At 44.4% G+C, this 20818-nt stretch overlaps 1 protein-coding gene and 1 long non-coding RNA gene across 5 annotated transcripts; one reads left to right on the forward strand and one right to left on the reverse strand.

The window, feature by feature from the left end:
- The first annotated feature begins 718 nt into the window (after window positions 1-718).
- On the forward strand, window positions 719-20337 carry impdh1a (IMP (inosine 5'-monophosphate) dehydrogenase 1a). 4 transcript variants are annotated; one of them, XM_076088981.1, is made up of 17 exons: window positions 719-842; window positions 1267-1549; window positions 15578-15676; window positions 16264-16312; window positions 16914-17015; window positions 17203-17277; window positions 17439-17645; window positions 17764-17851; window positions 17963-18162; window positions 18397-18487; window positions 18613-18708; window positions 18859-19002; window positions 19245-19386; window positions 19492-19635; window positions 19721-19804; window positions 20108-20124; window positions 20234-20337. In XM_076088981.1, coding segments are annotated over exons 1-17 (1926 nt in total). In that variant the 5' UTR covers window positions 719-841. The 4 variants fall into 4 exon arrangements, with proteins under 4 accessions (XP_075945096.1, XP_075945098.1, XP_075945099.1 ...); XM_076088983.1 differs by lacking the exons at window positions 719-842; window positions 1267-1549; window positions 20108-20124 and having other exon boundaries at window positions 15579-15676; window positions 20234-20255; XM_076088984.1 differs by lacking the exons at window positions 719-842; window positions 1267-1549; window positions 20108-20124 and having other exon boundaries at window positions 15579-15676; window positions 17203-17262; window positions 20234-20255.
- On the reverse strand, window positions 2129-14972 carry LOC142947419 (uncharacterized). The gene is made up of 2 exons (XR_012953368.1): window positions 14840-14972; window positions 2129-5011 (listed from the first exon to the last, which is right to left on the reverse strand). It is a non-coding gene; the product is annotated as an uncharacterized LOC142947419 (long non-coding RNA).
- Window positions 20338-20818: the final 481 nt, after the last annotated feature.

The following is a 20818-nucleotide window of genomic DNA, read 5'->3' on the forward strand; positions in this document are numbered from 1 at the left end:
AAAGTTGCTCTCCTGTCTCAGTTGATAGGTTTGTTGTTCACTACACTCACACTGAATACTGGGCCAAACAGTGCACTGAAAAAGACAAAAAATAAAAAAATAAACACAAGACAGAGTTGTGTAAAGTTTCCTTGCATTCATTTGTTTTCTGACTTGCGCTGGTAAAATAGACAACCGAAGCCACTCTTATCTTCAGTCCCGAAGAATCAATTACAACATGTTCTGCCTGTCTTCATGCACACACAGACACTTGTATATGTCTCTGTTTCTGTCTGTCTGTCTGTCTGTCCTCTCTGTCTCAAATGAGCAAAGCTGGCAGAGGAGTAGTATTCTGGGATTTGACCTTTTGTCTCATTCACAGCCGTGTCTCCTTGAGCTTTGCGAGAAAAAAAAAGAAAAAAACCCCACACCTCTAGTCTCTGGTAATCCTCCGAGGGGAAAGTGTGTTCAAGCGTTATCCTTCTCTTCCTCAGTCCTACTGCCTCACTCCACCCTACACACCCGTCTCACCCCACCCCGCTGTATTAACGCTCCCAATCCTCTTTGTGGGAGAGTGACGTCTGCTACTGTCAGAAACAGAGTTAAGCTCAGCAGGCACTGGGACAACGGAGTGGAGAGAAGCTCCACAGATAACCAAGCAGCACTGCGTTCTGGGCCTCCAGGGGGACGAATCTCTGCCACCTAAGTAAGACCTGACTCTCCTCTCCAGCGGCTCCTCATGCCTCCAGCTGGGGGTTGTCATGGATTTCTAAATTTGGTGTGCCAAGATAGTCGACTTCATCAACAGGTTAGCTAAAAACTCTGTGTGAGGGCCGAACTGGCCTCAAACTCCAGGGATGAGAGCTGACAAACTGGAATGCAAACTCTTCTCAGGGCAAACAACCCAGTTTTAAATGATTTGTATTGCTGTTGCTTCTGCAGTTTTCAGATTTTTGAGAAGGTTAATTTGTGAAATCTTGTAATACTGGCTGTTTTGGTTTAACTGCTGCACCGGCCACAAAACAGATGGCAAGACAGCTTCCTCCAATGTCAGGTGTGTCTGAAAGGTGTTTGTGTGGACATGTACTCAAAGCATTGGGTGTGTGTTGCTGTGTGTGGAAGCGGCTGGGACAACTGTTTATTTTGTGAGAGTGTGACTTCGTCTGTGTGAATTAAACACATCAGAAGTGCTTGAAGAGTGTGTGTGTGTGTGTGTGTGTGTGTGTGTGTGTGTGTGTGTGTGTGTGTGTGTGTGTGTGTGTGTGTGTGTGTGTGTGTGTGTGTTAGTGAGGTGGTGGGGCCCTGTGGAGGTCGTAGCCCTGGATTTCTTAGAGATGGAGGGTCATGGTTATGACCAGTCTGGAGATGGGGAGAGGGACACTTACCAAATCGACTACCGGAGGATCGTGGGGGACACGGAACCAGCACGGCCACGCATCCCAAACAGAGATGGGGAACAAACTCAGTCCTACGGGTCCTTTGCCCACCCGATGTCACATGGACATGGGCATGAGACTGCAGCCCAGCGTTACAGTGCTACACGTATCCAAGCTGGATATGAACCAGAGAGGTCAGTCTCTACTCTTGCACTGCATAATGCTGTAAGGTCATGCCCTTCTCTGATGATAGTGATTGTGATGGGGTGAAGCTTTATAACGTGTATCTCCAGCAGCCACTGGGATGTTTTCGCTTTCTAGCAGAGTTGGTTGTGTGCTTTTACAGGCCTGTTTATCAGCTAACTGCGGCCAACCAAATCCTCTTACCTACTTCACTGCCGTCACAGGTTTATTGAAAGTGTTTCCAGAGACAAGAACGGATTGCTTTTGTTAGCATTTCCTGTCTCCGCTCCATTATTTCTAATAGGATCTGGCTACAGCATGTGTGTGAGAAACAGAGGTCAAGAAAGAGACGGGCAAAACAGCATGCATGTCTTGCACAAGGGATGAACGCATCCAGACAAACATGCATTCTTTTTGTCACATTAGATTTATGAACAATTCATTCTATGACGCTGTGATGTACATGATAAAAACAGGTGTCTATTCATTGTCGTATCTTTACACTGTTGTGGAATATTTCTATGACTAGTCGGGAGAAGAGTATAAAGGTTTTTTAGTCAATATCAAATGAACAGATTCTTGATGAATGATCAAAGTGTGTAAAGTCAATTTATTGCGTTGCAAGCAAGGAGAGCAGTTTCACAGATACGTATTGCAGTAACCTGTGAGAGTGCCCCCAAGAATCATCTCCGTACATTCTTATTTATACCTTTACAAACAAAGGAGACAGTGAGAAGAAGAAGGGGGGGACATGTGGGGGACAAGTCATACGTGTGCATCAGTGTCTGGTACATGTCCTCTTCATTACAGGAAGGCGCCTCATTCTCTGTCGCTGCCCTATATGGCTTGCATGTTTCTCGTCTTATGCTATTGCCCTATATGGAATGTTTTATGTCACAGCGGGCACTTTCCTCTTACAGAGTCTATGCAGAGAACATGTTAAAACATATTTTACCGTTACATTCCACTCTTTTGATTACATTATAATCACATCAATATTGCAAAAATATGTTTTTGTGAGATCAAGTCTCTGGTTGTTTTAAGCAAGCAATACAGTTCAATAAACACAAAAATAAAAAGATAAAAATCAAAACTGTCCTTAGACCTGAATATCGAAACCATCTAAAGAGTTAGTGTCGTTGTCTGCATAGTCAAATGTCGGAAATCGGTCATGGTCAATCTCCTTTTGGTCTCCTTCAATGATCACTTGATATTGAACCATTTGTTTCGTCAACGCACTCGAAATCAGACGGCGGGCTATTGGTATGAAACAAGAAACGAAAATCAAGAAAGCCAGTAAGATGAAACTAATGGAGATGATCGTGCTCTTCCATGTGTACCATAGACGTGAGAGGAAATCAGGTTCCGGTGTGGCATCCTTAGCCATGGCGTCCTGTAATTTAGTCATGTTCAATATTGCCTGATGAATAACTCCACCATCAACATCATTTTCTGGAATGAAAGTACAGCAATTTTCACCTACGATAGCACAAACGCCTCCTTGAGCTGCTGTCAGTTGGTCTAACACCATACGGTTCTGCATAATCATCAAACGCATGGAGGTCAGCTCTTCGCGAATACCTTTTACTGCAGCTAAAGTCATGTTCACAAAGCTTTTAAAACGGTAGTCAACTGTTTCAATACGCAAAGTATTTTTGCCCACTCCTGCCCAGGGAAATAAACCCCATAACACCTTCTTGCCTATGCCTGCATGTTTAAATTCTTCTGGAACGTTCGAACCCCAGACTGAATCGTGAGGTGCAAAGTTAGTGTCTGGGTGTAGACCCGTCTCACGTTTAGTTCTGTTAGGGGAAACTGCTGCTGCGGAGAGAATGAATGTGTTATCTGTGATACGAACAGGTGCACATACTCCGCCCCAGTTCGGTGGGAGAGATGCATACACTGAATGACCACACAACCACCACCCCTCCTCCACTGTGTACGTTCCATTAGCCTGCGGCAACATCGCCTTTCCGATGGTGATACATGTTCTTCCTGGGGGACAATCGGCGGGGTCGGTGGGTATAAATTTATCAGCATCCCAGGTGATGTAACCCCCTATGAACGTATAGGTGCATCTGTTAGATGGGATACTTCCTACGAGACGACTAGCGTTCCTAGAGTAACAATAACTAATTTGTATAGTCGATGGATACTCAGCGTGGGTGATGAAGTCAGAGGTCGAACCGCTAACCCCGCTGAACCTGGTCATTGGGTGACGTTCAAGACACTCGGTATCGTTCATCCCATATCCGTAAGAACCATAGTAGCCTCTTGTCGCCATGGAAACAAAACATGCCTCAGTAGTAGTTAGAGGACCCGAGACTTGCACACGAGGTTGTTGTGAAGAGGCAGGCATTCGGGAACATACATAGCAGTTTGACCTATTTGTCGCCTTTGCAACATACTCTGCATAGCGCCACCACATGTTCATAGAATAGGGGTTCTTTGGTGACACCCCTACGTTCATCCAACTATGTTCTTGGTGTACTATGGAGGTCCGTTTTACCCGCTTTACAGTTGTGTTTGTCCGTGTGCTGTCACCGTGAGTCGTTGAGTTGGAAGTCAGTGTGTCAGTAGTTTTGTTATTATGTCGGTTGCGGAGGTCTTCAACATGTTTATGGTGATATAAGAGGATAGGCAATAGTACACATAAACCCATGATTACAAAAATACAATATGTGAAACGAGTGCCACCTACCCTCCTAAGAGGGCTCCATGGGCGCTGTCGCTCCATGGCAAAAGTACAACAGCCAACCAAGTTTGTATGGAGTTCACCCGAGCAACTGGTTTGTGTGAGCAGTTCTGTTTGTGTTGACACCGTGAGGTTTCCACAAAACTGTCAGAGACACTGTTATCTAGCCACTCTTTTGGTTAGAGCAGGTAAGTAGTACATGAATAAATTGAAAAAGAAAACAATCAATCATATGAATATGGTTACAATGAAACAAACGATTTTCGTGTCCCTCTAGAGAGGACCTGGTCGCGTTCCTTTTCTTGTGTTTATAGGATGAAACACATGTTGACACGGGCTCTGCCAGCCGTCTTTCTTGCGTGGCATCAGCGTTGGGAAGTAGACAGTTAACACAGATCACGCAAGCGTCTGTCGGTCAACTGCCCGTTGTGATTCCGTCCGTGATCACTGCATCTCCTCTGTTGGTGGCTCCGTCTGTCCTTCCTCCCTCGGTGGTGCCTGTTGGCTGACACTTGTTGTAGGTGCGAGCTCACCTGTAGCTTCAGTTGGTGCGTCTCCTGGATTTGGAACCTTCTTGCAGTGGGACGCGTGGACCCAAGTTGCCCTCTCAGCTACTTTGACAGCCGTCTGAGTGACGAGGAGGATCTGGAATGGTCCCTGCCAGCGTCGTGCGTTCCAGTGCTTCCTTCTGAAGTCTTTCACCACCACGAAATCACCAGGTTTCAGCTTGTGGAGAGGTCCTTCAGCTGGCCTTGGGAGGGCGGCAGACACCTGTTGTCTTATGTTAGATAAAGCAGAGGAAAGTTGTGCACAATATGTTAACATTTCATGTTCGCATAAGGCGGTTGAAGGAAGTGGTGCCTTCGGAGCTTCTGTGCCTATGAGGAGGAAAACCAAACAGTATCTCAAAAGGACTCAGATTGCTTCGTGTTCGTTTTCTCATTCTCATGTACATCAGCACTAGAGGCAGGGCTTTTGTCCAAGGCAGACCTGTGTCAGCACAACATTTTGCTAACTTAGTCTTAAGTGTTCCATTTTCTCGTTCAACAGCGCCACCACTGGCTGGATGATAAGCACATTGTGTTCTTAAGTCGATACCCAAGTATGCGCTTAGTTCTGTAATGGCCTGGTTTACAAAATGAGAACCATTGTCACTTGATATTTTAGTAGGAATGCCCCAACGGGGAATGATTTCAGAAATCAGAGCCTTTGCTACCGTTGCAGCAGTTTGCTTACTGGATGGAAATACTTCGACCCACTTGGACCACATGTCTACCATCACTAGACAGTGTTTCTTACCTTCAGATGGAGATAGTTCAACAACATCCATCATGATATGCTCAAAAGGGCGTGTTGGAGGTGGATGTGCAGCCTGGCTGGACACTGCCACGGGCCTGCCTACATTGTGAGTAGAGCAGGTTACACATGCAGAACAAAATTTTTGTGCATATGCTGTGAACCCTTTAGTGAACCATGTTTTATTTAATGCGCTCAACATTCCCCCTTTTGACACGTGGTCTAACCCATGTGTCAACTTAGCATAATGGCTGAAATAATGCTTAGGCAGACATGGTTTAGCATCAGGCCCTAACCAAAGTCCGTCTGTGTAAGTACAACCTGAAGTTGACCACAGCCGACGCTCTTCCGGAGTTGAGAGTGACTGCATCGCTGTAAGAGAAGAAGGAATGGAGACGCATGAAAACATGAGAGCTGAGGAAGTAGGGAGAGGAAGCCGTGCAGCAGCTTTAGCGGCTACGTCAGCACGAGCATTTCCTCTGGAAACGTCGTCAGTGTGATTAGTGTGAGCTGCACACTTACATACTGCGATGGCTGTGGGCAGAAGAATCGATTCTAACAGTTCAGCAATGAGAGTGTGATGCAGGACAGGTTTACCATCAGATTTAAGGAACTTCCTATGTTTCCATTTGGTGTGCGACTCTACGCCTAACCACTTTCAGTCCATCAGGAGATGACGTCAAACAGATGCCGTATGAGCACATTAAGTCTCTGCCCAATAAATTAATAGGACAAAAAGAAGAAAGCAAAAACGAATGTTTCACTTTAATGTCAGATTCTAGGTCAGTCTGGTCAGTGTGTACACTCGTCATAGGAACCGTAAATTTTTCAGTTACTGTTAACCCCGAAGCCCCTTGAGAATATACAAAACGTCCACTCATTTTCTGATTTGGAAAATGTTTCTGTTGAATCACAGAGTGAGTAGCTCCCGAATCTACCAAAAAGGTTAACACTTTCCCTTCTACATTCACCTGTGTAGTCGGCATTTCTTTATATGAATCTGAGGAAAACATTGAATAAGTGTGTGGTCGTGGTGTAGATGCATTCAGTTGCTGCTGCTCTAAGTGTGAGATGATACTGAGGAGAGCAGCCTGTTGTTCTGCAGTGTGCGTGCGAGAAAGCGTGTCTTCATTGCGGCAAAGGATTGAGTGTGTCTGTGTGTGAGCTGAGCAGCGAGCTGAGCTTGTGTGTGTGTGCTTTTCACTTCCCTGTTGCAGAGTCATGGGGCAGGTAGCCGTACTCTCTCCAAACGCATCGTCTTCCTCCGTTTGCCATTGAGCCAGACAGTTCTGGTTTTTCTCTATCATTTCCAAGTCTTTAACTCTAACCTTTTACCACTCTTCATTTCTTTCAACCTTGCTTCTAAATCCCCTTGTAACATTTTAAGTTTAGCGGCACTTAATGAGCCGTTCTCTGGAAACCCAAACTCTTTTGACCAGTACGGGAGTAATTCCGTACATGCATTTCCATATTTCTGTCGCATCATTTCTACAATCGGACCCGAAGGCTCTGTGTGTTTAGTCTGCTTTCCACCCATCTTTCAGGCGTGGAACACGTTAACGTTTATCTTGGCGAGCCAGGAGAAAGGTGTCTTCGAGCAGAATCTCCAGCAGTGAGAGGAAGATCTTTCTCCCAAGACGAACCTAGAACAACAGTGAGAGAACTGCAGTTTCATCATGGGACTTGAGGCGCTTCTGGACAGAGCCAGCTCAATTCTGACCAAACTACACTGGGATCAGGTAGTACAAGTCTGCACACACCTAAACTGTATCGAGGAAGATGACGAGACCATAACTGATAGGAGTCGACGAACACTTGTCAAACTAGTGGAGAAGAAACTGGATGCTATTGAACAGGATGAGGATGAGGATGGAGCACGTCAGATTATCCAAGATCTTTTAGCTTTCATGGGAGCAATGGTTGACGGGAGTGGTGAGGAAACAGAGCAGGAACTTCTCCGCTTACGAGAGATAAAGGGGAAGTATGTAGAGCTGCAGAGGTCCCAAGAACTGTCCCGTAAGCTCCTAGAGGAGGAAATAAAAGCTCTCAGTCATAAACTGCATATAACCGACCCCACTGTGAATGAGCTTATCCAGTCCCCTCAACAATCCAAAATTCCTGAAGTAACCATTCGAAGAGAGTTCCGTATAAGTGGACAAATTGGTGAGGGAGGACAGCGCGAAAAATTGTCATATACCAACCTCGTACACCAAATAGACGGAGGACTTCGGAGAGGTCATGGTGAATCAGATATCATTGAAGCAGTCATAAAAGCCATTAGCCCAGGGCTGAAACTGCGGGATATGCTTGAAATAAAAACTGACCTGACTCTCTCAAAGCTTAAGACTATTCTAAAGGGGCACTATAATGAGGAAGATACATCAGACCTGTACCAGAGACTCATTAGCATAGTTCAGGAACCGAAGGAATCCGCTCAAAACTTCCTGTTCAGGGCGATAGAACTCAAAGACAGGCTGCTGTTTGCATCAAAAGAAAATGAGTCAGGGGAGCAATATAGCCCTGATTTGATAAGCAAGAAATTCTTGAGGTCCGTGGGCACAGGGCTGTTGAGTGATAACATTAAATTCCAGATAAAGCCTTTCCTGGATGACCCAGCAGTCAGTGATGAGATGCTCATTGAAAGAGTAAATGAGGCAGCAAGTCTTGAGGCAGAGAGACTCAACAAACTCAAGAAATTCACTGTCAAGTCAGCCCGTGTAAATGAGCTACATGCTAGTGTTTCAGGTGAGGCAGCGAGCAGCCAACATAGCTCTTCTCCAGACCCAACTGCACAGGCTGGGAGGAACAGCCGAGACCAGAAAGAAAAGCCTCCGACAACCAACCACACATCAGAGACTGAGATCCATTCAATCGTGAGGGAACTGAAAACGGAAATGGCAGAAATGAAAAAGATGGTATTGGCTTCCATGAGTACAGACACAAAAACAAACTGGAGACAGAAAATGGGAGAGAGAGGGGCTCGGAAGAGAGGCTGCAGGACCTGCCAGGACAGAGGTGAAGGAGAAAGCTGCAACCACTGCTTCAAGTGTGGCCAGGCTGGACATGTGTCTCGTGGGTGCAGGGCTCCTTACCAGTCTCAGGGAAACGAAAGAGGGTTGCTGTCGAGGGACCCACAGTAACCCAACCACAACCATCACCGTCCCGATGTTGCCAGAACTGCCTACAAGAGGAGGACCAGGGGAAAATACTACAAAAATGTAAGGGGTGTTCAGCCACATTATACTGCTCAAAAGAATGTCAGAGAAATCACTGGGAAAAGCACAAGCCTCTCTGTGTGGCAATAAGTCAAGTCGAGAAAAAGGTAACTGAGGAGGAAGAAAGAAAACACAAATTACCAGATATGTGTAAGGTGAACTACCTCTCAGCCAAACAGAAAAAGAGACTGATTAAACTGATAGGAAGACGGAATATGGTGAAATGTAGCTTTGACAACAGACCTGTGACAGCACTCTGGGACACGGGGGCACAGGCAACAGTGATAAATGATGCCTGGAGAGGTAAACACCTCCCTCACAGCACAATTCGTCAGATTGATGAACTTATTGGACCTGATCCACTAAATGGGGTTGCAGCCAATCAGACAGAGATACCATTTATTGGGTGGATACCGGTAGAGTTCAAACTGAACAACCCTGAGGATTCGAATCCCAGTATGTTGGTACCAGTGCTTGTGTCCAGCGACCCGAAGGTAGCTGAGGATCCCATCATAGGCTTCAACGTGATAGAGGAAATGATAAATACCCAAATAAAACAGCTGGGAGTGACAACAGATGACGGTGTTGCACAAATAGTTAGTGGGGCCTTTGGCATTGACTCCAGTGCTGCTGAGACCTTCATACAATTGATGCACACTTACCAGTCAGATAATGAGGAAGTGATCGTGAAAACAGGCAAGCATAGTATAGTCCTCCTTCCCGGAGAATCAACCACAGTGAGGTGCCGCTCGCACACACAGACTGACGAGGACACAGTGATGTTGTTTTGCCCTGACACAAAGACCAGTCTGCCAGAAGGGGTACATATACAGGAAGTACTATTCACCAAGAGAAAGGGGAATTGTACCACTATTCCAGTCCCTATAGTTAACAGCACTAAACACAGTGTCGTACTGAGCCAACGCACAAACTTAGGGCACATTGAGATGGTGAAGGCAGTTTACCCAGCAGCAGTGCAGCCCGTCATGGAGGGACAAGCAGCACAGACAGAGCCGCAGGACACAGGAAACACACCACCTGATGAGATTGGCGGAGTCAACACTGACATACCATGTCCAACCCAGAGTGACAGCAAAGCATGGGACCCACCTATAGCACTGGATCACCTGACCAGCGAGCAGCAGGCTATCGCAAAAAAAATGCTGAGAGAGGAGTGTAATGCCTTTTCAAAAGATGACATGGACGTTGGCTGTATTCCAACACTGAAAATGCACATCACCTTAAAGGATCAGACTCCTGTCCAAAAGACTTATATCAGTGTTCCAAAACCGGTTCACCAGGAAGTGAAGGAGTACCTGCAAGACCTCCTCAACAGGGGCTGGATCACAAAAGCAAAGTCACCCTACTCCTCACCAATTGTCTGTGTCAGAAAAAAAGATGGTAGCTTGAGATTATGCTGCGATTACAGAGAATTAAATCGTAAATCAGTGCCAGACAGACATCCCATCCCGAGGATACAGGATATGCTAGATAGTCTCAGTGGGAGTTCCTGGTTTTCAGTGTTAGATCAGGGCAAGGCATACCACCAAGGGTTTCTAGATGAAGAGAGCCAGCCTCTCACAGCCTTTATAACTCCATGGGGCTTGTACCAGTGGATACGAATCCCATTTGGATTGAGTTCAGCACCGGCTGAATTTCAAAGGAGTATGGAGGAGTGTCTATGGGGACTACGGGATGAGATCTGCCAGCCATATCTGGATGACAATCTAGTCCACAGTAAATCTTTTCAGGATCATATCAACCACATACAGATGATTCTGAGGCGGTACCAACAACACGGCATCAAGCTCACATCAAAGAAATGTGAACTATTCAGACACAATGTGAGATTTCTGGGGAAGATCGTGTCTAAGGAGGGATACACAATGGATCCTGCAGAAATAGCCCCTGTGCAGGCTTTAAAGGAGAAACGTCCTACTACCGTTGGAGAGGTAAGACAGTTGCTAGGGTTTCTCTCCTACTACAGATCTTACATACAGGACTTCTCACGCCTGGCTAAGCCATTGTATGACCTGTTAGCAGCCACTCCAAGTGGCACAGATCCTCCTCCTAATACCAAAGTCCTCAAAAGAAAAACAACACAGAAAAAAGGGAAACAGGGACAGTTGCCTAGTGGGACACATGTGACCTGGACTGAGGAACACCGCCAAGTAGTGTGCCAGCTAGTCGACAAGCTGTCGAGCCCACCAGTACTCAGTTACCCTGACTTCAACCAACCATTCGTCCTCCACACTGATGCATCACAAGAGGGCCTCGGAGCGGTGTTGTACCAGCAGAGGGAAGGCAAGCTGAAGGTAATAGCCTATGGCTCCAGAACACTTACCCCTCCAGAAAAAAATTATAATCTGCATTCTGGAAAATTAGAGTTTCTGGCACTAAAGTGGGCTATTTGTGAGCGCTTCAGGGACTATCTGTTCCATACTCCTTCCTTTGTTGTGTATACTGACAATAATCCGCTCACATACATACTGTCAACTGCAAAGTTAAATGCCACAGGGCAGAGATGGGTAGCCGAGTTAGCGGATTTCAATTTTACTATAAAGTACAGACCAGGTAAAGCAAATGCGGATGCAGATGGCTTATCTAGAATGCCTATGTATTTTGAAAGGTACATAAGTCAGTGCACAGAGTCAGTCAGTCAGGAAACAGTGAGTGCCACTAAGCAGGGTATCCTGGTGCAGCAGGAGGAGCCTGCACCGTGGTTGAGCTCAGTCTCATTCAGTACACTTCAAGAACAGGCAGATACAGACAGGTTGGTCAGCACAGTACAGCCAATATCCAAAGACAAAATACGAGATGCACAACAGAAAGACCCGGTAATAGGCAAAGTATTGGACTACAAAATGAAAAATGAAAGGCCTAGTCCCAATGTCCTAAGGAAGGAAAGCCCTGAGCTGAGAAACCTTGTTAGGGAATGGAGTAAACTGGAGATCAAGGCAGATGGAATTTTGCATAGGAGGAGTCAGTCTAGATGTCAGCTAGTACTCCCCAAGATCTACCATCCTCTCGTTCTGAAAGAGCTTCACAAGGAAATGGGTCACTTGGGCACAGAAAGGACAGTTAATCTGATCAGAGACCGTTTCTTTTGGCCAAAAATGCAGCGTGACGTGGAGCACTTCGTGACAAATGTGTGTGAATGCCTCAAGAAGAGGAAACCAAACCGAACAACACGAGCTCCGATGATGAGTATCAAAACCACTCACCCATTCGAGTTAGTCTCAGTGGACTTCCTACACCTGGAAACGTCTAAAGGGGGGTATGAATACATTCTGGTGGTTATAGACCATTATACACGCTTTGCCCAAGCCTACGCAACTACCAACAAATCAGCAAAAACTGTGGCTGACAAACTATTTAACGATTTTGCTATGAAATTTGGGTTTCCTGGAAAAATCCATCATGACATGGGAAGGGAATTTGAGAACCAGTTGCTGCACCGTCTAAAAGAGCTCTGTGGTATCAAGGGATCACACACCACTCCTTATCACCCTCAAGGGAACGGACAGACTGAAAGATTCAACAGAACACTTCTCTCCATGTTAAGAACACTGACAGAGGATCAGAAAACTGACTGGAAAAGCTATCTTCCTAAAGTCCTGCATGCTTACAATTGCACCTCGAGTGATGCAACAGGCTACTCTCCATTCTTCTTGTTATTTGGCAGGACACCCCGGCTTCCAGTGGACATCCTTTTTGGAATCGAAAGGGAGGACTCAGGGAGGGCTCATATCAGGCCTATGTGGAGAAATGGAGAAAGAGGATGACAGAGGCCTATGAGATAGCATCTAAACATGCAGGCATGTCAGCCGACAGAGGAAAAAAACAATATGACAAAAGAATCTATGGTCCAGATTTACAAGTGGGAAGCCGAGTCCTGGTGAGGAATACGACAGAGAGAGGAGGACCGGGCAAACTCCGCTCATACTGGGAAGATGATGTCTACATCATCAGAGGACGTAAAGGGGATGACAGTCCAGTGTTTGAGGTCCAATCGGAGAGTGGAAAAAGTAGGACAAAAGTCCTCCACAGAAATCTGTTGTTGCCATGTGACTTCCTGCCTGTAGCTGAAAACACAAAACCAAAAACACTCCGAAGCACAGAGCAAGTAAGGACAAGAAACAATAATGGAATCGATCAGGGACTCAGAACACAGCACATCCTGCAAACAGACACTGATGAAGAATCAGATGAGGAGTTTCCCACAGGAGTACTCTCTTGGTCATCTACAGAACAGGAAGATCCAATTGCACTCAATCCGACAGCACCGGAATTCCATCCTCAGGACACATCTGACATGTCAAATGGACACCACTCGCTCCATGGAGCTCATGAGGAACAGGATGAAAACCAAGCTACTGACAGGGCAGAACTGGATGTTGTCAACAAGGATGACATTGGGAATCCAGGAGAAAGTGTGGACTCTGACATTGAGATGCTGGAGGAAACAGAGCAGATAGCAGGATATCCCAAAAGAGAAACGAGATGACCACAGACACTGACATACGACAAACTTGGTCAGCCTAGTTTCACACAGAGAACAGTGTCCACCAGAGAAATAGCTGTGAACAGCTACTGGCGGCCTTGGTAGTGGAAATAAACTGATACAGTTCATTGACTGAGAAAGAGACTCTTACCATTTGAAACCATACATAAGGTGGCTTTTGGCCTGTGAAGAGCAGAGCACACAATCCGTTGGCCGAAGTGTGTCAGGGCGTTTGAGTATGAAGTGGGTACGAGGACTGTCAGAGAGAGAAACCCACCCAGGTACAAGGACTAATAAAATGGGTATGTGAAGTGACAAAGTCAGGGGCAGTCATGATCACAGTGCCAAAGAATAAAATGTCATACCCTTGATGTTAAAGAACATGTTGCCCAAGTACTGTAATACCACTCTATGTATGTAGGGGTAAAAACAAACACAAAAGGTTACCAGTGTAGTTAAATGTCGTGACGACATTTGTTCAAGTAGGGGAGAGTGTGAGATAAATGGATTTTTGACGAACTAATTTTATATTGTAATGTGTGTTATAGTTAAAACGGCCAGCAGGTGTCGCCATCTCACCACTAGGGGGTTGTCTGTGCATGGTATTCACGCTTCCTTGTAAAGTTTCTCAGAAGAAGAACAGCAAGAGAAGACTAACGTAGAGAACAGGCACCCTCAATAAAACATTTGTTTAAACTGTATTCAAGGTGAGATTTCGATTTTAAAGGCACACATTGTTTATGTTAACTGTTACGCTTGTTAGCTAAGGCTAGTAAGAGATTGGAATTCACTGTTTGGTAGAAAACTGTTGATAGGGCCGTTATTAGCATTAGCCTAACAAGCTAACCCGTTGGTGAATGTGACCGCATAGTTATTGTGGTATTGTTGCTGAGGTTGGACGTTAGTAAAGTTTCTCAGAAGAAGAACAGCAAGAGAAGACTAACGTAGAGAACAGGCACCCTCAATAAAACATTTGTTTAAACTGTATTCAAGGTGTCTGCTGCCGTTCTTTGGTGCGCCCGTCATCATACACTGACGGGAGGGCAACATTTATCTTAATACAATACAGCCGTCGCTGTAAGGCGTAGTTTCTTTAGTAAAACTTTGCAAAAACCTTGTTTGAAATTCACGTTAAGTTACTACCAACGGTCTTATTCCAAGTAGTTTGGAATTCACGTATGTAGGTTAATAACAACGGTCTTATTTCAGACAGAATTTGTTTGAAATTCACGTTAAGTTAATAACAAGGTCTTATTTCAAACCTATTTGTGTTTGAAATTCACGTTAAGTTAATAACAACGGTCTTATTTCAAACCTATTTGTGTAGTCAAGGATCTATGTTACGATCTCAAAATGTTTTTATTCTGAGTTAAATCTTCACCTTATAACACAATCCTGTCTTCTACGTAAACACGTAAAATGATGCTCCAGAAATTCTAAATGGATTTTACATAAAGAATTAAAAAAACAAATATACAAATGTTAAAAACAATTGTATTCCCCAAATAATGACGACTACTTGATCATTCATCTGTGTCCGTTATATCTTATTTTTACGATATCAATAGTAATTGGAATTTCAACTTCTCACCGATTTGTAGAAATTAATTCTTTATCGTTGGATACGCGTGACGTCAATCAGGACTCCTTGGTTTCGCCGGCTCTCTCTCTCTCGTCTAAGGAGGTATGAGACAAGATCGTCAGTTGTGGATCCTGGAAAAGGCCTTTTCTCTGGACGGTCCCCCGGAGCCTGACGGACAGTCAGCGTATCCCACTTCTGACACCAAGTTGTTGTGGAATATTTCTATGACTAGTCGGGAGAAGAGTATAAAGGTTTTTTAGTCAATATCAAATGAAAAGATTCTTGATGAATGATCAAAGTGTGTAAAGTCAATTTATTGCGTTGCAAGCAAGGAGAGCAGTTTCACAGATACGTATTGCAGTAACCTGTGAGAGTGCCCCCAAGAATCATCTCCGTACATTCTTATTTATACCTTTACAAACAAAGGAGACAGTGAGAAGAAGAAGGGGGGGACATGTGGGGGACAAGTCATACGTGTGCATCAGTGTCTGGTACATGTCCTCTTCATTACAGGAAGGCGCCTCATTCTCTGTCGCTGCCCTATATGGCTTGCATGTTTCTCGTCTTATGCTATTGCCCTGTATGGAATGTTTTATGTCACAGCGGGCACTTTCCTCTTACAGAGTCTATGCAGAGAACATGTTAAAACATATTTTACCGTTACAACACTCCCTCCAAATATTCAGAACTGGTACTTCATATGTTCAGTTACATCTTGTGTGCGCGTGTGCCTTTTTTCTATTTTAGCATGGCAGACTACCTGATCAGTGGAGGCACGGGTTATGTTCCTGAGGATGGATTAACAGCACAACAACTCTTTTCTATCGGCGATGGACTTACATACAAGTAAGACATATGCTAAACAAAACAGAAAAACAACAGAGATACATTTGCTGGCTCATTTCATGGTATGACACACTATTAACACACTGACACAGGTAGAACACATATAGAAACACACGTTAGAGTTATGCAATGTCTTCCATTAAATGTTTAGTAATATCAGTGATAACACATCTGCTTGGTCTTTATATGGAGGATTATAATGAGTAATACTTTCAAGGATGACTCTGAGTGGGGTCACAGATACTAAAAGCAGTGTGTGAGTGTTTGTGCACGTATCAGTGTGTTAATGAGTGTCGGTGTGGTTTCCTTAATGGAAGCTATATGCAGGGTTTGTCAGAGTGCAGAGGATAAATGCAATGGGCTGAAAGGCTGACAGATTATGTTCGCTCACTGTCAGCTAAGTTTAATAAAATGCTGCTTTGCAGGAATATGATTTGCACTGTACAGTTCACATACACAACTAAAGCTGAATAATCCTTGTTTGTGGTGATTGTTACGAGTAATATTGATTATTCATAAAGACGTCTAACTCTCCCAGTTCCAAAGTGAGATGTGTTCACATGTGTCCGTTTTGTCTCCCTTTTCAGTGACTTCTTGATCCTCCCTGGTTTCATAGATTTTACTTCTGATGAGGTGGTACGTATCATTACGCTGTTCAGCATATCACAAGCCCCAGACTCGATATTGTTCACTGGTTCACAGTATGCATTTTTTAAATTTCTTTGGACAAACATGTTCTTGACCTTGACCTCAATAAAACAAATGTTTAGTAGTATTTATGTTTACATGTTTTGCTGTAACCCTTGTAATTCATCCCTAACTCTTCCTTGTGTTCCGTGTTTGTTTGGCTTGCTTTGTTTTCGTCTTTGCAAGCTCTGCTGGGACATTAAATTAATTTCATGCCTGGGTCACATGGGTTATTGCTGGATAGCAGGTGTTCAAAACAGACACACACTTGCGTCATCTAACACTCAGCAGGTGAATTCAACAAGTCAACCTCTAATCTGTCTAAACTGCTTTATAGGTTATTTCGATGCAAATTAAAAACCAGCCTTAACATTTGGTTAACAGATGTGTTGCAGCTGCAACACTGTGGGGACGTTGTTTGTAGAAAATCATGTCATCTGTAGGTCACAGCGAAACATTTGAGATTATATTTTAGATTGACTTTGTTCCAAGTGTTTTTTAAGATCATAAAATGATTTCTGTTTCCAAATGCACCCCAATCTTTTTTAAGGATCTAACCTCTGCGTTGACGAGGAAGATAACCCTGAAGACTCCTCTTATTTCTTCTCCCATGGATACGGTCACAGAGTCATTCATGGCCATCGCCATGGCAGTGAGTACAAGCACTGCAGCACTACACACACACACACACACACACACACACACCACAACCGATTGCTCATTCAGTTTCGCATCATCCTGCTCCAAGTGCAGAAGAACATTGAGGGCCCCTGGATACTTTTCAGTGTTATTTCATCAGTGAATTATTTCCTCTCGTGTCTCTGTTTGGCTGCTTCCAGTTGATGGGTGGGATTGGAATAATTCATCATAACTGTACTGCTGAGTTCCAGGCCAACGAGGTGCGCAAAGTCAAGGTAAGACGGACCAAGTCGACAAACACATGAACTTACAGTTGACTGAGAAATGTATCTGTGACACTGCAGCACCTACAACAACCCTCTTTCACAATAAGATGAAAACAGTGCACACTGAATGGCCTCTAATCATTCAACGCTTGTGTTTTTGTTCTTGCCAGAAATTTGAGCAGGGCTTTATTACAGATCCGGTGGTGATGAGTCCCCGACACACAGTGGGGGACGTGTTTGAGGCAAAGACACGCCATGGTTTCTCTGGGATCCCTGTAACAGAGACCGGCAAGATGGGCAGCAAGCTGGTCGGCATTGTCACCTCCAGAGACATAGACTTTCTGTCTGAGAAGGACCATGACAGACCCCTGGAGGAGGTGTGTGTGTATAGCTTATCTGTTTATGTGTGTGAGAACACGATATATGCATCATTCATATGCTGTTGAATAAATGGGTGGTATATTAATATACATGCACTTTACTGTTCTGATTCAGGCAATGACGAAAAGAGAAGATTTAGTTGTTGCACCCGCTGGAGTCACACTAAAAGAGGCTAATGAGATACTGCAACGTAGCAAAAAAGGTAAATCTGTGAAGTAGGTCACGCTACAGTAGAGCACAAGTAACCAGCACTTGGACACGCTTGGGCTTTTCTCTTTCTTCTGTCACTCATTTCACACTTTGACTCTCCAAGGAAAACTCCCCATAGTAAATGACAGCGATGAGCTGGTTGCCATCATTGCGAGGACTGACTTGAAGAAGAACCGAGATTATCCTCTGGCCTCCAAGGACTCCCGCAAACAGCTGCTGTGTGGAGCTGCAATCGGTACAAGGGAGGACGACAAGTACAGACTGGACCTACTCATGCAGGCTGGGGTGGACGTGGTAGTCCTGGTAGGTTTTAAATGGGGTCGGATTCAGCTTTTGGTTAATTTGTGATTTGATTCTGATGGCATATCCCATGCCAGTCATAAAAGTTATCAGCTTGTTGATACAGATGGGATGAATGTAGTAGCTTTGGGGTTTCTTGATGATTTTGTTAAACGCTCTAATTTACCTATCGATTCTTTTTTTATCAGAGATACAGTAGGTGCTTCATCTCTCATTGAAACTGTTTGATTTTAACAGGATTCCTCCCAAGGAAACTCAGTGTATCAAATCAATATGATAAACTACATCAAACAGAAATATCCTGAACTACAGGTAGTTGGAGGAAATGGTAAGCTCTGCTCGTCTTTTTCTGCATTTGTGCTGTGTAAACACCCTATAACCTTTTATTTGTGTAAACCTTCATACCTCTGTCTCCCACTCTGAGCTCTTATCTGTTTGTCTGTCCCCCTCTAGTGGTGACAGCTGCTCAGGCCAAAAACCTCATAGATGCTGGTGTGGATGCCCTGAGGGTGGGCATGGGTTGTGGCTCTATCTGTATCACACAGGAAGGTATGTTGAAAAGTGCAGTACTGTAAATAACAGTTGGTTTAAGATACAAACTTGTGTAGTCAAAATAGCCAACAAAACTGAAAACTTAGATTATGTGTGATAAACCTAATATGGTTTTGTAATACACAATATTATCCTCTCGTTTCACAGTGATGGCATGTGGACGGCCCCAAGGTACATCGGTGTACAAGGTTGCAGAGTATGCCCGACGTTTTGGAGTGCCAGTTATTGCTGATGGGGGCATTCAGACTGTTGGACATGTGGTGAAGGCTCTGTCCCTGGGAGCATCAACGGGTAGAGAAATGTTGATTCCTCCCGTGTACTACTGTTTCCTCAAGTCTTACATCTTTGTGAATTACATTTGGATCACCCAGTGGACATTCGGTGTAATATTTTGAGTCAGAAGGTCTGAAGGTGCTGTCACTGTTAGTTTTTTAACCAAAAGACAGCAGTGCACTCTTTCTGTCTTTGCCTGTTGTCCTTGGCAATATGCATAACCGCATCCGATATTTCTGTCCTCATATTTCTGCCCTCAGTGATGATGGGGTCATTGCTCGCGGCAACCACTGAAGCTCCAGGAGAGTATTTCTTTTCAGATGGCGTCCGTCTGAAAAAGTACAGAGGAATGGGCTCCTTGGATGCCATGGAGAAAGATAACAGTCAGAAACGTTACTTCAGGTGAGGGAGTGGGGTTACAGAGGTCCTTAGGAAAATATATACTCAAAGGATGACGCAATGACCTCTTTATCTCTTACTCTGCTTATATTCTGTTGGTGTATCCAGTGAGGGAGATAAGCTGAAGGTGGCTCAAGGCGTCTCAGGATCAGTGCAAGATAAAGGCTCCATTCACAAGTTTGTTCCCTACCTCATTGCTGGTATCCAACATGGCTGTCAGGACATAGGAGCCAAGAGTTTATCCATTTTACGGTAAGTGTGAAATGGTGTGTGTGTGTGTGTGCAAGTTTGTATTGTGTAAGGGCCTTTAGATATGAGCTGCATGTCTTTGCACCAGGTCGATGATGTACTCTGGAGAGCTGAAGTTTGAGAAGAGAACCATGTCTGCTCAGATCGAGGGAGGAGTCCATGGCCTCCACTCGTAAGTCTGACCTCTGACCCCTCATCCCCGGTTTCTGACCTTTCCCCCTCTGCAACCCTTCTTATTCTATGTGTCTCTTTACTGTATTCCTCTTTCTACTGTTTGAATATTTCAGTGGCAGTGGTAGTTCGGTGAAGTCTGTCATCATGTGTTTCCTCTCTGAATATTTACTTTACGATAGTAAAGGTACTAATGATGCGTGTCGGCTTCACTTGTATTCAGAAACCTTTGTCAGAAACCTTTTAATTGGAATTTGTCTGTGTCTTCTCTCTTCCTCTTTTCTTACCCATGCTGTCACATTAGATATTCTTTTGTGCCATGTAAGTACATCAATGTGGTTATCACACCTCCATCTTCTTTTGTCATTCATTCATCTCTGTCCAATATTGCTTTTATAGCATGGAAATGTTTTTTCTGTTTCATGCTTAGTTACGAGAAACGACTTTACTGAGACAGGAGGAAGAGGAAACACTCGAGCAGGACCAAATGTCCCGACCCCAGCAGCTATGAGCAGATGCACCGGGCGCATGTAATCAAACTACAAACAGAAAGCTGTACAACATACACACTCTAAAACCTGAGACTGCTTTTCTGTGTTCTCCCAAATTGTTCTTGTCTCTCCCGTCTCTGACCCCTTCAAAGGTGGACAAAACAACACACTTGAACTTGAATTAACAGTTCAAACTCCACATGCAGTCACGTCCACATTTGAACTCTTTATCTGTCTTTCTTCCACTGTGGCCAAGGTGCAGTGGAGGTGATGTAATTACCTGATCCCTTTCAACAAGCAAACTGATTTAGCTTCTTTAGGACAAGCTTATCATTGCTGATCTAACGGGAGGCCCAGCTCCTGGTTAGCCTCTAAATTGCACCTTGATACAGGCGAGTAGGCAATACAACACAGCTTGCAGAGGTGCAGTATTAGTTTCACTACACAATGTAAGTGTAGTGCAGCGTGCATAAACTTTTAGACGACATAAAGCCGTCAGATACTTTATTTACAGAATAAAAGAC

This window comes from Anarhichas minor, unplaced genomic scaffold (genome assembly GCF_050575085.1).
Source record: "Anarhichas minor isolate MPS153535 unplaced genomic scaffold, ASM5057508v1 ptg000011l, whole genome shotgun sequence".
NCBI classification, from domain to species: domain Eukaryota; kingdom Metazoa; phylum Chordata; class Actinopteri; order Perciformes; family Anarhichadidae; genus Anarhichas; species Anarhichas minor.

Bases quoted from the DNA above. Each gene is read 5' to 3' on its own strand.
- impdh1a (XM_076088981.1), top strand. The intron at 18,488-18,612 runs GTAAGCTCTGCT...GTCCCCCTCTAG, and splicing joins ACAGGTAGTTGGAGGAAATG to TGGTGACAGCTGCTCAGGCC. The intron at 19,003-19,244 runs GTAGAGAAATGT...TTCTGCCCTCAG, and splicing joins GTCCCTGGGAGCATCAACGG to TGATGATGGGGTCATTGCTC.